General features: G+C 44.4%; 1 protein-coding gene across 2 annotated transcripts in view; it reads left to right on the top strand.

Moving 5' to 3' along the window:
* Positions 1-15,607, top strand: part of ATP8B1 (ATPase phospholipid transporting 8B1) — a 131,381-nt gene that overhangs the window by 69,159 nt on the left and 46,615 nt on the right. For both annotated transcript variants that reach the window (XM_041739562.1, XM_041739561.1), the window contains exon 3: positions 15,342-15,439. In XM_041739562.1, coding sequence (XP_041595496.1) covers positions 15,342-15,439 — 98 coding nt within the window. The remainder of the gene's footprint in view (positions 1-15,341; positions 15,440-15,607) is intronic.

The following is a 15,607-nucleotide window of genomic DNA, read 5'->3' as shown; positions in this document are numbered from 1 at the left end:
TCTCCCAGCTGCCTGCCGCTGGTGTCCGGCCTTATTCACTGTGCACCTTCACCCAGTCCTACCCTCAGTTTCTGATTCGTGCACACACACACCCTACCCCAGCCTGCGACTTTCCCCCTTTTTTTTTTTTTTTTTTTTTTTTTTTTTTTTTAGAAAAAGACTTTATTTATTTGACAGAGAGAGAACACAAGCAGGGGGAGCTGTAGGCAGAGGGAGAGGGAGAAGCAGGCCCCCCGCTGAGCAGGGAGCCTGATGTGGGGTTTGATCCAGGACCTGAGCCCCCCAGGTGCCCCAGCCCCTGACTTTCCCGATGCCTAGGGCAGCCCCTTCCCTGTGGGGGGCTCCTTGTCACCCTTCAGCAATCAGTGGAGTTGCCAAGTCTTCGGTGTGCCCCAGCCCAGCCTGAAGCAGAGCCCTGTTGGATGAGCACCTTGTGCTTTCCTTCATACCCCTCAGGGCACTTAGGATTACGTCCTTGAGTGACAGTGTGACTCCCACTAGACTGGCGGCTTCATGAGCCTCGGGGCCATGTTCATCCCATGCAAAGCACATAAAAGGCACTCCATAAATATGCCCGGTACATGGGTTTATTTGAGAAATCTCATGTTGGCAAGAGAAGGGAGAAGGGAGTAGACAGCAATCCAAATAAAAACCAGTAAGGGCCTAAAGCATGATGGCCAGGATGGAGAGAAGGGCGACAGATCATGATCGATCTCAGGGGTTGATGTTCACAAATCCCATTAGATCTGAGGGTCAAGAGAAGTAACTGCTGGCTTGGGCGTCCCCGTGGATATTCCAGGGATCTATTGCTGCATGAAAACCTCTCCAACTTACTGGCATAAAATCATCATCATGTTCACAGATGATTCAGGAATTTAGACAGGACATGGCAGGAGTGGTTTGTTTCTGCCCTAGGATGTCTGTGCCCTCAGCTGTGAAGACCTGAGGTGATTTAAACCACTGGGGCCTGGAATCCTCTGGAAGCTGCTTCACTCATATCTGGCACTTTTGGGTAACTCAAAGACGCAACTGGGTCCATAGATGGAAACATCTCTGCATGGTTTGGGCTTCTGCCCACATGGCACTGGGCTGCCATGGGAGTGTCCTACGGGGTGGGGTGGGGTCTGAAGAACTAGCATCCCAAAAGATGAAGATCAGAGCAGGAGCTGGCTGCAAAATTGAGGCAGCATCACTTGTGCTGAGCATCCCTTGGTTACAAGAGTCACTGAAGCTGATTCAAGGGAGGGGAAATTAGATGCCATTTGTTGATGAGGAGTAAGAAGGTCACATTGCAGGTTGGGAGATACTCTTGCAGCCACCTTTGGAAAGTGCTTTCTGCCTCCGTGGATAACGGAGCCTTTTGTAGGGATGATATAAGGCCGGGGGGGGGGGGGGGGGGCGGAGAGGGTTGACCTTTGGAGGTCGAAGAGAGAGGATTGTTGTTTTGAATCTCACTAGTTAGGGGTATCGGTGGGACAGCCACTTGTGTTGCTGGCTACGTGGCAGTTGAAAAAAATAAAAAATAAAAAATATGTATAGTAAGAAATGACCTGGAATAGAGCTTCTTCTTTGTTGCCGGGAAATGGTAGCATTTCAGATTCTTAACCACGAGGTCATAGCTAGCACTGAGCTGTAGTCCCCAGGCTGCCATCCCGGTGAGAGGCGTTGGTTGACCTCTGGGTTTTGCTGCACCCATGTAAGTGGCATGTTCTTAGGGAGAGGGTGACAACAGGTAATGGCTTTAGGGGAGGAGTCTCTCCAGTGTGTACTCGCCCCCCTTCCATAAGGGCACATACCCTCCCACACGGCACAGCTGTCCCCCAGCACCTGGGCTCCTCGCCTGCACACCTGCCAGGTTTCATACCTTCTTGCGCTTGAGCTTAGCAAAGACATGTGACCACTGTGTATGAGAACTAATTCTGCTTCTACAGCTTTGAAATTGGAGCCAATTCACACAGAGGCACCAATGTCATTTATCTTTGTTTCTCTCTCTCTCTCTTTCTTTCTCTTTCTTTTAAAGTAAGCTCTAGGTCCAACATGGGTCTTGAACTTATAACCCTGAAATCCAAGAGTCACATGCTCTACCGAAGGAGCCAGCCAAGTGCCCCCAAACTGCATTTCTTTAAAACTCTTCTCCAACTCAGACTTCTGTTGTTCAAAATTCTGTTCTGGGGTGAAATGATCAACGGTTGGCAGTGTTTAAAATGGAATGTTCGATTCATCAAGGACATATGGAGGAAGTTGTCCTTGCGCGGCGTGATTTTGGATTGGGTGTGGTGTCAACAAAACGAGGTCAGCTGGCTACCTGATGAAAGTGCTATCTTCCAAGAAGAATCTGGAATTAAGGATGTGGATTTCTAGAGCATCCATGAATTAATTTTTACCTGGGGCCAAAAAACAGATTGGCTCATTGAGATATGTAAGTCATAGGAAATCCATGAAACATGCTGGGGAGCTGTAGTTTCCACTCGAGTGGATTTTGACTTTTTGACACATACCCCATGTGGAAATTCCACTTTGTGGCTACTTACTTTTTGTGTCTAGGAAGCTGTGGGCTGCCTTCTACCACTTGAGCTTTATGAATACCCCAGGTGCTGTCAGCTTGTAAACTGAACAGCGTGTGGGGGTGTTTCTGGCTGAGTGAGTTGTGATGGGGGAGGAGGTGATGAGACTGTGTTATCTCAGTTTATAGAATTGCTTTTGAGTAATGTCATTTATGACTGAACGTCCAGCAAGAAGCTCTTGGTCATAGAGACCTACGTGGTGGTGGTTTTTCTCAGTGCCAGTTTGAAACCTGAGTCTCTAAAGTCGGTTTTTTATGCTCGAAGTTTCCTTAGGAAGACACTTGCACCAACTGGGGCTTCTGGACCCTGCTGTCCCAAGAGAATCTTGTGGGGTGCTATTAAACTCCATAGGTGCCTGGGCTCAGTCCTTGGAGATGCTGATAGGGTAGGTCTAAGAGTGAGACAAGGGGGGACGATCCATATTTTAAAATGAATTCTGGGGTGCCTGGTTGGCTCAGGCCATTAAGCGTCAGACTTCAGCTCATGATCTTGGGGTTCTGGGATCGAGCCCCCTGTTGGGTTCCCTGCTCAGTGGGGAGTCTGCTTCTCTCCCCTAGCCCTTGTGCTCTCCCTCTCTCTCAAATAAATAAATCTTTTTAAAAAATAAGGTGAATCCCACCAGGTTTAGCCTTACGTGAGGACAATCATCTGACTCCTCTCCTACTGCACCTACTCCTCAGAGTGAGGTCTCTCAGCCAGCCTCACCTGGTGCTAATTAAATGCAGAGCCCTGGGCTCCTCCCAGACCAGCCAGTCAGAATCTGGCAACAAGGTGATGAGCACGCACATGAGGTCTGGGAATAATGGTTCTCTGAGGGAGAGAGACATTTATTTCTGAAGACCGTCCAAAACCCGAAGTCCTGCCTTGCTCAAACCCTGGGCCGTGTTGCTTCAGTGGTAAGGGAGGGCTCTGGGGAGGGCTTGTCCCCCTTGGGCAGGTTGGAGGCAGGAAAAGGCTGAGAGCAAACGCTGCCCTTGAGCAGTAGATGGCAACTTTGCCTGCAAATTAGGATCACTTGGGACCTTCACTGGGCTCCGCCCAGACTAAAGTAGAAATCCCTGGAGCTGGAGCCCTGAGCATCGGGGGCCATAAAAGCCCCTCTTGGGGATTCCAGTAACGTTGGAAGCAACTCGTCTCACAGTCCAGGTGCATAGGAATCCATCTGGGATCTTGTTAAGATGCCATTCTGGTGCCACGGGGCTGGGATTCTGTGTTTCTAACCAGGTGTTTGGTGATGCAGCTTGTCCACACTTTGTGTAGCAAGTGCCAAGAACAAGGGGCAGCGTTGCATGTATGTGTTTTCATAAGCAAGCAGCAGCATTTGGCTTTTTGCTTTGCTTTCATTCTATCCATTTTTGAGTTCTTTTTTTTGGGGGGGGGCGATGAGGTAGACTGAGGGAGCAACAGAGCTGAATGCTACCAACGCCACACAAACAGGCAGATGGACATGATGGGTTGTTGACGCCAACCTCCTGCCTGCCCGTAGTTAGTGCCTTTCTCCTCTTCTCAAGAGCTGTTCAAACTGTCCCTGCTCCTCTGAGGGCGCCCACTTGCAGCCACCTCGTCTCCACACACAGACACTCAAGGCTGTGCAAACCCTCACTCATCCTTCTGCGCCCCTCACCTGGGACGAGGAGCCTGGCCAGCCGCCTCCTGCACCCCAGCCTCCTGCACCCCAGCCATCACCGCTCTCTTCCTCTGTTCCTCCTCCTTCAGGCTCTCTGTCCTGAAACCAGCCCCCAGTGAGCCCAGCCCCCCTTTAGTTTCTTATGCAGAAGAAAATTCTCTTATTTCTAGAAGGCTACCAGTAGGACTCTGATCACCAAATCACTGGGCACCTTTTGTCCCTGCTTACCTGGCAGAGCTCTGCTTGCTGTTGCTCATGGAGCTCTCACTTTGTAACACGAGTTCTCCTGATTCCTCCTCGTAGTCTCTTGCCTGGATTCCTCCTACCTAAATATCTACTCTTAGCTCTGTTTCCTCCACCTCATTTCCTACGTGGTCCATTCACGCTCCTGGTTTCAACCCACATCTGCACGTCCAGCACCTTGTGATCTGTATCTCTCTGCCCTCAACTTCCACCTGGAGTCCAGATCTGTTTCTGTGGCTCTCAGATGGTCCTTCCCCCTACACATTCTAGAAGTATCTTCAGCTCACCAGTCCCCCCAGCTAGACTTCTACCTCTGTATCCTCTATATCCTCTAGCTCGTCCATGGCACCTCTGTCCACCCAGTCACCCAAGCTGGCATCCCGGGGTCACCTTTCTCTCATTTTGATTTCTCATTCTTTCTTGCCCACATTCAGACAGTTGTCCTTCAGTTCTTGAATCTGGCTTCTCTCCCTTTTCAGTCCCTTAGGTCTGGCTCAGGCTCATATCTACTCTCCCTTTGATGCCTGCAGTGGTCTTCTGGCCTCAGATGTGTTCCCTTCAAATCCATCCTGCTCCCTGCTGCGAGTGTGACTGGGGCAAACTACGATCCCTCCGTGCCACTCGTGTCCTGAAGCCCTGTGGCTTGGCTGGGCGTCAGAACCCATGACCCCATAGACTTCTGTCTTTTCCTATGTTGTTCTCACTTGATTTATTCCACCCGTCATCCCACTGCCTTTAGAAAAAAAATTTTTTTTTTAAGATTTTATTTATTCAGGATCCCTGGGTGGCTCAGTGGTTTGGTGCCTGCCTTTGGCCCAGGGCGTGATCCTGGAGTCCCAGGATCAAGTCCCACATCGGACTCCTGGCATGGAGCCTGCTTCTCCCTCCTCCTGTGTTTCTGCCTCTCTCTCTCTCTCTCTCTCTCTCTCTCTCTCTCTCTCATGAATGAATAAATAAATCTTAAAAAAAATATTTTATTTATTCATGAGAGACACAGAGAGACAGAGGGGCAGAGACATAGTTAAAGGGAGAAGCAGGCTCCATGCAGGGAGCCCGATGTGGGACTCGATCCCAGGACTCCGGGATCACGCCCTGAGCCAAAGTCAGATGCTCAACCCCTGTGCCACCCAGGCGTCCCTAGAAAAATATTTTTAAAAATAGTAAATAGATGGGAATCCCTGGGTGGCTCAGCAGTTAAGTGCCTGTCTTTTGCCCTGGGCGTGATCCTGGAGACCCCGGATCAAGTCCCAGGTCAGGCTCCCTACATGGAGCCTGCTTCTCTCTCTGCCTCTCTCTCTCTCTCTCTCTCTCTCTCTCTCTGTATCTCTCATGAATAAATAAATAAAATCTTTAAAAATAAAATAAAATAAAATAAAATAAAATGGTAAATAGAATTGTGTAATGACCATAAGAAAATCAAGCAACTTACACATTGGCTTTATATGTAAACCTATAGAGGGAAGGAATTGAATTGTAAGCATATTGTTTTAGAAGGTGATACATGCCTATAGGTCTAGTTCTAGGAGGGGACAGTGAAGATGAAGTCTCCTTCCTTGCCCTCTTTGTCCTTCAGCCGTGCGGTGCCCTTTCCCAGAAAGAAACTAATGTCGCTGTTTCAAACATCCTTCTGGAGATATACACACGCTTATATGTGAAAAGAATACTTACAAATGCACATCCTTGTATACCTACAGATACATAAACATAACCTGTGCCAGCAGGTGAATTTGCGTGCATCCCTATTATGCATTACTTCTGCGTGTCCCATTGCTGAAAGCACAGTAATGACAACACCTGCTTTGGCCCCTTAGTGTAGTTTGGAGATCTTTAGGAGTACACGGACAGCTGCTTTCTTCTTCTTCTTCCTTCTTCTTCTTCCTTCTTCTTCTTCTTTCTTCTTCTTTTGTTTATATGAAAGAGAACATGAACAGGGGGAGGGGTGGAGGCAGAGGGAGAAGCAGACTCCCCGCTGAGCAGGGAGCCCAACGCAGGGCTGGATCCCTGGACCCCGAGATCATGACCTGAGCTGAAATCAGACTCTTAACCGACTGAGCCACCCAGACGCCCCAGCTGCCTTATTCTTTTTTGCAGACTGCATAAACTTATTGTGTAGATGTTTAACCAGCTGCTTGTGGTGGCATTTGGGTTGTTTCTGATCTTCCTGATAACAGGGCTGCACTGCATAACGCTGAGACATGTCATTTCTCCTGTGTCTGAATATATCCATGGGGGGCAAATTCCTAGAAGTGGGATTGCCGCATCAGCTAGTGCATGTGTTTGTGTTAAAATCGGACAGATGTACTCTTTACCGTCCACAGAGACCATCTAAGAGGGCCTGACTCTCCATTCTCTTTTCAAACCAGTGTGTCATCAGAATCTTTCCTCTTTGCCAGTATTTCATCATTATATGCTAAAAATAGTTTTAGCATTATATGCTAAAAATAATCTCCCCGAAGAACTGCACTTTTTTTTTTAAGAACTTGAGTATTGTTTCACATATTTAGCCATTTGAACTTCCCTTTGTATAAAATGTCTCTTCGTGTCCTTTACTCATTTCTCTCTTCTGTGGTTTGTTGGTTTTTCTTTTTGATGTTCAACTTTTGATTTTTTTGCTCTGCTGGATTGTTGTAGTTCATACCAACCTGTGTAGCTGTTTGGTTGTTGGCATGTTTGTCAGCAAGAATTCAGAACCAGCTGTAAGGATGAGAGGGGCCAGGGGAAGCTTACTTTCTTTTCCAGATGGCAGTGATCAAAGGTTTGGGTGACAGTGGGAGCACTCTGAACATCATGTAGCAATGTTTAGATGTATTGAATACACATTTACCAAATTTGGGGATGATTTGGGGCCATATCTGGCTGATGTCAAATACATATCTGGACATATGCACTGATGGTTTTGTGCAACACTGTTAGTTGATTTCTTCATAGCTTTTTACCAAAGGGTCATATCTGCGTTTTTTTGCTGGTAAATTTATTATTTCTTCTCTTTTCTTAGTATTTTCATTCTAGAAAATGGGACAAGAGATCTTCTTTTTCTGTAAATTAGCCTACTGGTCCAAATGTCTAGTAAAGTTTTCTGTTCCAAGTGAGTAATTAGTAAATGTTTGATCAGAAAGACAAATATTTCCAAGGGCTGTTTTGTTGCCCATCCTAAAGGCATGTGCTTTAGCACAGCATTTCTCAAACCATGTTAGTAGGTGTTCCATGATTTTTTAAAAAATGTGCCTGTGGTCACCTTAATTTTGAAAAGCCTGAATTAAATAAAATTAAATAAATTTCTTCTCAGAGCCTTTAATATACCAGTAGTCCTTTGAATGTCCAAAAGAGGGATGCAGTACTATATGCTGTGTTTTGCAAATGTATTTGACCACAGAACACTGTTTTCACTTTTTTTTTTTTTAATGGTCTCTGCTTGAAATATTCCTCAAGCAATTAGCATAACACTTAGAGGAGAATCAGAAGACATCAATTGGTTTGGCCTCTGATTTGTCTGAATTATGCCAAACAAGGAACCTTGTTGGAAATGGGGTTATTGATTATTTGACTGCAATCAGATTTCTAAAATTAACTAGAAAATTCCTGTGGTTAAGGTCAGCATGTTGCGGATAAAGACATACTGGGTACTCTCTCCAGCCTCCCCACTGTGTTATCACAGTGCAAAATTAAGAGACCAAGGTCATTTCCGGTAGACCCTTCCCTGCCCCTGCTTGAGGTCAGGTACCACTTTCTGTCGGAGGCATCTACATCCACATGGGCTGGGGATGAGATGTAGCATGAGACAGACAGAGGAACCACTGGCTGGGGGACTTAATTATGAGGGAAATTTCAAGCAAACCAAGGGTCCCTGGAGGTGAGGGAGGTGGAGGGATGGGGTCACTGAGTATGGACATTAAGGAGGGCACATGATGTAATGAGCACTGGGTGTTGTATGGAACTGATGAATCACTAAATTCTACCCCTGAAACTAATAATACACTGCATGGTAACTAAATTGAATTTTTAAAAAAGATTTTATTTATTTACTCATGAGACACACAGAGAGAGGCAGAGACACAGGCAGAGGGAGAAGTAGGCTTCCCCCGGGAGCCCCATATGGGACTTGATCCCAGGACCCCAGGATCACCCTGAGCTGATGGCCAATGTGCAACCACTGAGCCACCCAGCCACCCAACTAAATTGAATTTAAATAAAAAATTGAAACAAAAAAGAGCCACAGTGGGGACCAAAGAATCCAGCTCATGAACTAACCAGGCAGCTTATTTTTTTCCTCTCGAGTTTTTCTGAGATTCATATTTTTATCCCTTCCCCTTGGCCGTTTCTTGTTTCTTGAGGAATCCTGTCTATTTTCCTTCTCAGGCTTCTTGAATTTTAGAACAGCAGCTCAGTGAAGTTCTGGAATACTGGTAGCAGGAGGTGTGTCACAAATCATCTGCGAGCTGAAGTAAACCATTAAAAGCACGTATATTTTCAAATGACCATAACATAGAAAGGATTTGAGATTACCCTATAAGATATCCTTTTTAACCTATTTTTATTTAGACCTCCTATGTGAGTGTGAAGGAAATGTTCTGATTGGGTGCAGTATACTCTGATTGTGTAACAGGTAATGCACATCGCAACAGTGCTTACGTGTTGTCTTATAGTTCCATTTAATTTAATTTCTCCCATTTGATAAAATTGCACCTCAGCTAGAACGAGGCTGGGAGCAGTTCTATTTGTAATGGCACAATCATTATGATGACCCAATGAATGGCAGCCAAAACGATGCAAGAGGAATTTTCAGTAATAGGATTGTGTTTTTTAAAAAAGTAACAAGGTTAGTTATTTCCATTCTTCATTAGTCCACACTTGTCCCTTTTGCAGTATTATCTGTACTTCCTATGAGGGAAAGGTCTAGAAAACGAATCATTTAAAAAAATGAAATACAGTATTTTCAAAAGTATGTCTTTATTTTGATATTGTATAAGATGGATAACTTTAGAACTCTTTACTTGTAAATGTTCTTTAATATGTTCCCATCTCCAGAAATAGTTGAGTCCCATCAGTTATTAATATCCCTCCCTTACCAGGTGGCAGGGGAGGGAGGGGCCTATCAAAACTGGGTTTACCCATTCATGTAAATCCTACAAAGGAAGTTCATCTGGTGTGCACATGCAAACACAAGTCTGTGGAGAACCTGATGCCAAAGAGGTGCTTCCTGAACTTTCCTTCCTAATTGATGATATCCTTGTCTTGAGCCTTCATAGGCTTATGCTTATGCCTTCCTGTTACAAAACCAAGCACGGCCTGATACTTGGCTTCCACCTTTCCTGATGGAAAGGTCAACCCTATGCTCATAAGCAACCCTCCCACATCGGCTCATGAGGAGACTTCTCAGGATGGTTTGGAGCATTGGTCACAAAAGAAGGCCCAGTTAGTAAAGCGAAGTGGACAGAGAAACTGGATTGCTTGGCATGAGGCCTTATACATAGTAAACACTGAACAAATGTTAGCTATTGAGCTATACATCATGGGATAGAAGAACCCCAAGGAGAATCAGGTTAGAAAGAGTTAGTACTTGGCGGTCAGGGGTGGCTAGAGAGAAGGGTTTCATGAGGCACCTACTGTGTGAGAAATGGTCCCCCCAGCAGTAGAGATGCTGTGGACTTTCTCAAGTTCCCTGGAATTTGGACATGTCGATTGAATGGACGAGTCCACTCAGTGCTACGGACGTGACATTAAGTGCATGAGGTAAGTCCGTGTGCGCTGATCTGTGATCAGGACCCAAAAGTGCTGAATTAGCTGGTGGTGGCCTTTTTCTTTGATTTACCCATTCACTAAATATTTAATGGGTTATAGACTTTACAAACCAAGTAGATGAGTTTGAAAACAATAATTTGATTTAATTTAGCTGTGACCTTCCTGGGCTCTGGCATTTTGCTTGGGTCCTGTTTAACCGAGGATTACTCTTTTAGAACTCCCATGTTCTGTGAATAGTTGGCCAAATTATGACATGTCCATGAGTTGACAAGGGCTGCTGTAACCAAGTGTCACAAACTGGGTGGCTTCAACAGCAGAAACTTATTATCTCACAGATCTGGAGCCTAGAAGTCTGCAGTCAAGGTGTAGGCAGGGGGGGTGCCTGGGTGGCTCAGTTGGTTGAGTGTCCAGCCCTTGGTTTTGGCTCAGGTCATGATCTCAGGGTTGTAAGATCGAGCCCAGTGTTGGGCTCTGTGCTTAGTGCTGAGCCAGCTTGAGATTCTCTCCTCTCCCTCCTTTTCTGTCCCTCCACTCAAGCTCTCTCTTTTTCTCTCCCTCTCTAAAATAAATAAATAAAATCTTTAAAAAAAAAAAAATGTGGTGGCATTTGGGTTGTTTCTGATCTTCCTGATAACAGGGCTGCACTGCATAACGCTGAGACATGTCATTTCTCCTGTGTCTGAATATATCCATGGGGGGCAAATTCCTAGAAGGGGGATTGCCGCATCAGCTAGTGCATGTGTTTGTGTTAAAATCGGACAGATGTACTCTTTACCGTCCACAGAGACCATCTAAGAGGGCCTGACTCTCCATTCTCTTTTCAAACCAGTGTGTCATCAGAATCTTTCCTCTTTGCCAGTATTTCATCATTATATGCTAAAAATAGTTTTAGCATTATATGCTAAAAATAATCTCCCTGAAGAACTGCACTTTTTTTTTTTAAGAACTTGAGTATTGTTTCACATATTTAGCCATTTGAACTTCCCTTTGTATAAAATGTCTCTTCGTGTCCTTTACTCATTTCTCTCTTCTGTGGTTTGTTGGTTTTTCTTTTTGATGTTCAACTTTTGATTTTTTTGCTCTGCTGGATTGTTGTAGTTCATACCAACCTGTGTAGCTGTTTGGTTGTTGGCATGTTTGTCAGCAAGAATTCAGAACCAGCTGTAAGGATGAGAGGGGCCAGGGGAAGCTTACTTTCTTTTCCAGATGGCAGTGATCAAAGGTTTGGGTGACAGTGGGAGCACTCTGAACATCATGTAGCAATGTTTAGATGTATTGAATACACATTTACCAAATTTGGGGATGATTTGGGGCCATATCTGGCTGATGTCAAATACATATCTGGACATATGCACTGATGGTTTTGTGCAACACTGTTAGTTGATTTCTTCATAGCTTTTTACCAAAGGGTCATATCTGCGTTTTTTTGCTGGTAAATTTATTATTTCTTCTCTTTTCTTAGTATTTTCATTCTAGAAAATGGGACAAGAGATCTTCTTTTTCTGTAAATTAGCCTACTGGTCCAAATGTCTAGTAAAGTTTTCTGTTCCAAGTGAGTAATTAGTAAATGTTTGATCAGAAAGACAAATATTTCCAAGGGCTGTTTTGTTGCCCATCCTAAAGGCATGTGCTTTAGCACAGCATTTCTCAAACCATGTTAGTAGGTGTTCCATGATTTTTTAAAAAATGTGCCTGTGGTCACCTTAATTTTGAAAAGCCTGAATTAAATAAAATTAAATAAATTTCTTCTCAGAGCCTTTAATATACCAGTAGTCCTTTGAATGTCCAAAAGAGGGATGCAGTACTATATGCTGTGTTTTGCAAATGTATTTGACCACAGAACACTGTTTTCACTTTTTTTTTTTTTAATGGTCTCTGCTTGAAATATTCCTCAAGCAATTAGCATAACACTTAGAGGAGAATCAGAAGACATCAATTGGTTTGGCCTCTGATTTGTCTGAATTATGCCAAACAAGGAACCTTGTTGGAAATGGGGTTATTGATTATTTGACTGCAATCAGATTTCTAAAATTAACTAGAAAATTCCTGTGGTTAAGGTCAGCATGTTGCGGATAAAGACATACTGGGTACTCTCTCCAGCCTCCCCACTGTGTTATCACAGTGCAAAATTAAGAGACCAAGGTCATTTCCGGTAGACCCTTCCCTGCCCCTGCTTGAGGTCAGGTACCACTTTCTGTCGGAGGCATCTACATCCACATGGGCTGGGGATGAGATGTAGCATGAGACAGACAGAGGAACCACTGGCTGGGGGACTTAATTATGAGGGAAATTTCAAGCAAACCAAGGGTCCCTGGAGGTGAGGGAGGTGGAGGGATGGGGTCACTGAGTATGGACATTAAGGAGGGCACATGATGTAATGAGCACTGGGTGTTGTATGGAACTGATGAATCACTAAATTCTACCCCTGAAACTAATAATACACTGCATGGTAACTAAATTGAATTTTTAAAAAAGATTTTATTTATTTACTCATGAGACACACAGAGAGAGGCAGAGACACAGGCAGAGGGAGAAGTAGGCTTCCCCCGGGAGCCCCATATGGGACTTGATCCCAGGACCCCAGGATCACCCTGAGCTGATGGCCAATGTGCAACCACTGAGCCACCCAGCCACCCAACTAAATTGAATTTAAATAAAAAATTGAAACAAAAAAGAGCCACAGTGGGGACCAAAGAATCCAGCTCATGAACTAACCAGGCAGCTTATTTTTTTCCTCTCGAGTTTTTCTGAGATTCATATTTTTATCCCTTCCCCTTGGCCGTTTCTTGTTTCTTGAGGAATCCTGTCTATTTTCCTTCTCAGGCTTCTTGAATTTTAGAACAGCAGCTCAGTGAAGTTCTGGAATACTGGTAGCAGGAGGTGTGTCACAAATCATCTGCGAGCTGAAGTAAACCATTAAAAGCACGTATATTTTCAAATGACCATAACATAGAAAGGATTTGAGATTACCCTATAAGATATCCTTTTTAACCTATTTTTATTTAGACCTCCTATGTGAGTGTGAAGGAAATGTTCTGATTGGGTGCAGTATACTCTGATTGTGTAACAGGTAATGCACATCGCAACAGTGCTTACGTGTTGTCTTATAGTTCCATTTAATTTAATTTCTCCCATTTGATAAAATTGCACCTCAGCTAGAACGAGGCTGGGAGCAGTTCTATTTGTAATGGCACAATCATTATGATGACCCAATGAATGGCAGCCAAAACGATGCAAGAGGAATTTTCAGTAATAGGATTGTGTTTTTTAAAAAAGTAACAAGGTTAGTTATTTCCATTCTTCATTAGTCCACACTTGTCCCTTTTGCAGTATTATCTGTACTTCCTATGAGGGAAAGGTCTAGAAAACGAATCATTTAAAAAAATGAAATACAGTATTTTCAAAAGTATGTCTTTATTTTGATATTGTATAAGATGGATAACTTTAGAACTCTTTACTTGTAAATGTTCTTTAATATGTTCCCATCTCCAGAATAGTTGAGTCCCATCAGTTATTAATATCCCTCCCTTACCAGGTGGCAGGGGAGGGAGGGGCCTATCAAAACTGGGTTTACCCATTCATGTAAATCCTACAAAGGAAGTTCATCTGGTGTGCACATGCAAACACAAGTCTGTGGAGAACCTGATGCCAAAGAGGTGCTTCCTGAACTTTCCTTCCTAATTGATGATATCCTTGTCTTGAGCCTTCATAGGCTTATGCTTATGCCTTCCTGTTACAAAACCAAGCACGGCCTGATACTTGGCTTCCACCTTTCCTGATGGAAAGGTCAACCCTATGCTCATAAGCAACCCTCCCACATCGGCTCATGAGGAGACTTCTCAGGATGGTTTGGAGCATTGGTCACAAAAGAAGGCCCAGTTAGTAAAGCGAAGTGGACAGAGAAACTGGATTGCTTGGCATGAGGCCTTATACATAGTAAACACTGAACAAATGTTAGCTATTGAGCTATACATCATGGGATAGAAGAACCCCAAGGAGAATCAGGTTAGAAAGAGTTAGTACTTGGCGGTCAGGGGTGGCTAGAGAGAAGGGTTTCATGAGGCACCTACTGTGTGAGAAATGGTCCCCCCAGCAGTAGAGATGCTGTGGACTTTCTCAAGTTCCCTGGAATTTGGACATGTCGATTGAATGGACGAGTCCACTCAGTGCTACGGACGTGACATTAAGTGCATGAGGTAAGTCCGTGTGCGCTGATCTGTGATCAGGACCCAAAAGTGCTGAATTAGCTGGTGGTGGCCTTTTTCTTTGATTTACCCATTCACTAAATATTTAATGGGTTATAGACTTTACAAACCAAGTAGATGAGTTTGAAAACAATAATTTGATTTAATTTAGCTGTGACCTTCCTGGGCTCTGGCATTTTGCTTGGGTCCTGTTTAACCGAGGATTACTCTTTTAGAACTCCCATGTTCTGTGAATAGTTGGCCAAATTATGACATGTCCATGAGTTGACAAGGGCTGCTGTAACCAAGTGTCACAAACTGGGTGGCTTCAACAGCAGAAACTTATTATCTCACAGATCTGGAGCCTAGAAGTCTGCAGTCAAGGTGTAGGCAGGGGGGTGCCTGGGTGGCTCAGTTGGTTGAGTGTCCAGCCCTTGGTTTTGGCTCAGGTCATGATCTCAGGGTTGTAAGATCGAGCCCAGTGTTGGGCTCTGTGCTTAGTGCTGAGCCAGCTTGAGATTCTCTCCCTCTCCCTCCTTTTCTGTCCCTCCACTCAAGCTCTCTCTTTTTCTCTCCCTCTCTAAAATAAATAAATAAAATCTTTAAAAAAAAAAAATGTGTGGGCAAGGTTGGTTCCTATGGAGGCTGTAAGGGAAGGAAGGGTCTGTTCCAGACCTCACCCCTTGGCTTCTAGGTGGCCATGTTTCCCCCATGACTTCATCTCGTCTTCCCATTATGCGTATCTGTGTGCAAATTTACTTTGTTTTAGAAATTCATCAGTCATACTGGGTTGGGGACCACTCTAATGACCTCACATTAACTTGATCACATCTGCAGGAACCCGGTTTCCAAATAAGATATTCCATGGCACGGAGTGGGAGTTCAGACTTTAACATATGAACCCAGGAAGGATGCAATTCAGCCCATAACCATATATTGCTAATTTTCTGCTTGACAGACTTTTTTCTCTTTCTTTTTTAAAAGATTGTACGTGGCAAGTCAAAGCTAATGATCGAAGCTTCCACGAACAGCCTCAGTTTATGAACACTAAGTTCTTTTGTATTAAGGAGAGCAAGTATGCGGTAAGTTGCTTTTAACTTTTTTTCTTTTAAAGATTATTTATTTATTTATTCATGAGACACAGAGAGAGAGAGGCAGAGACACAGGCAGAGGGAGAAGCAGGCTCCATGCAGGGAGCCTGATGTGGGACTTGATCCCGGGTCTCCAGGATCACGCCCTGGACTGAAGGC

The sequence above is a fragment of the Vulpes lagopus genome, chromosome 24 (assembly GCF_018345385.1).
Source record: "Vulpes lagopus strain Blue_001 chromosome 24, ASM1834538v1, whole genome shotgun sequence".
Lineage (NCBI taxonomy): Eukaryota > Metazoa > Chordata > Mammalia > Carnivora > Canidae > Vulpes > Vulpes lagopus.
This window is presented reverse-complemented; position numbering and strand designations above follow the sequence as displayed.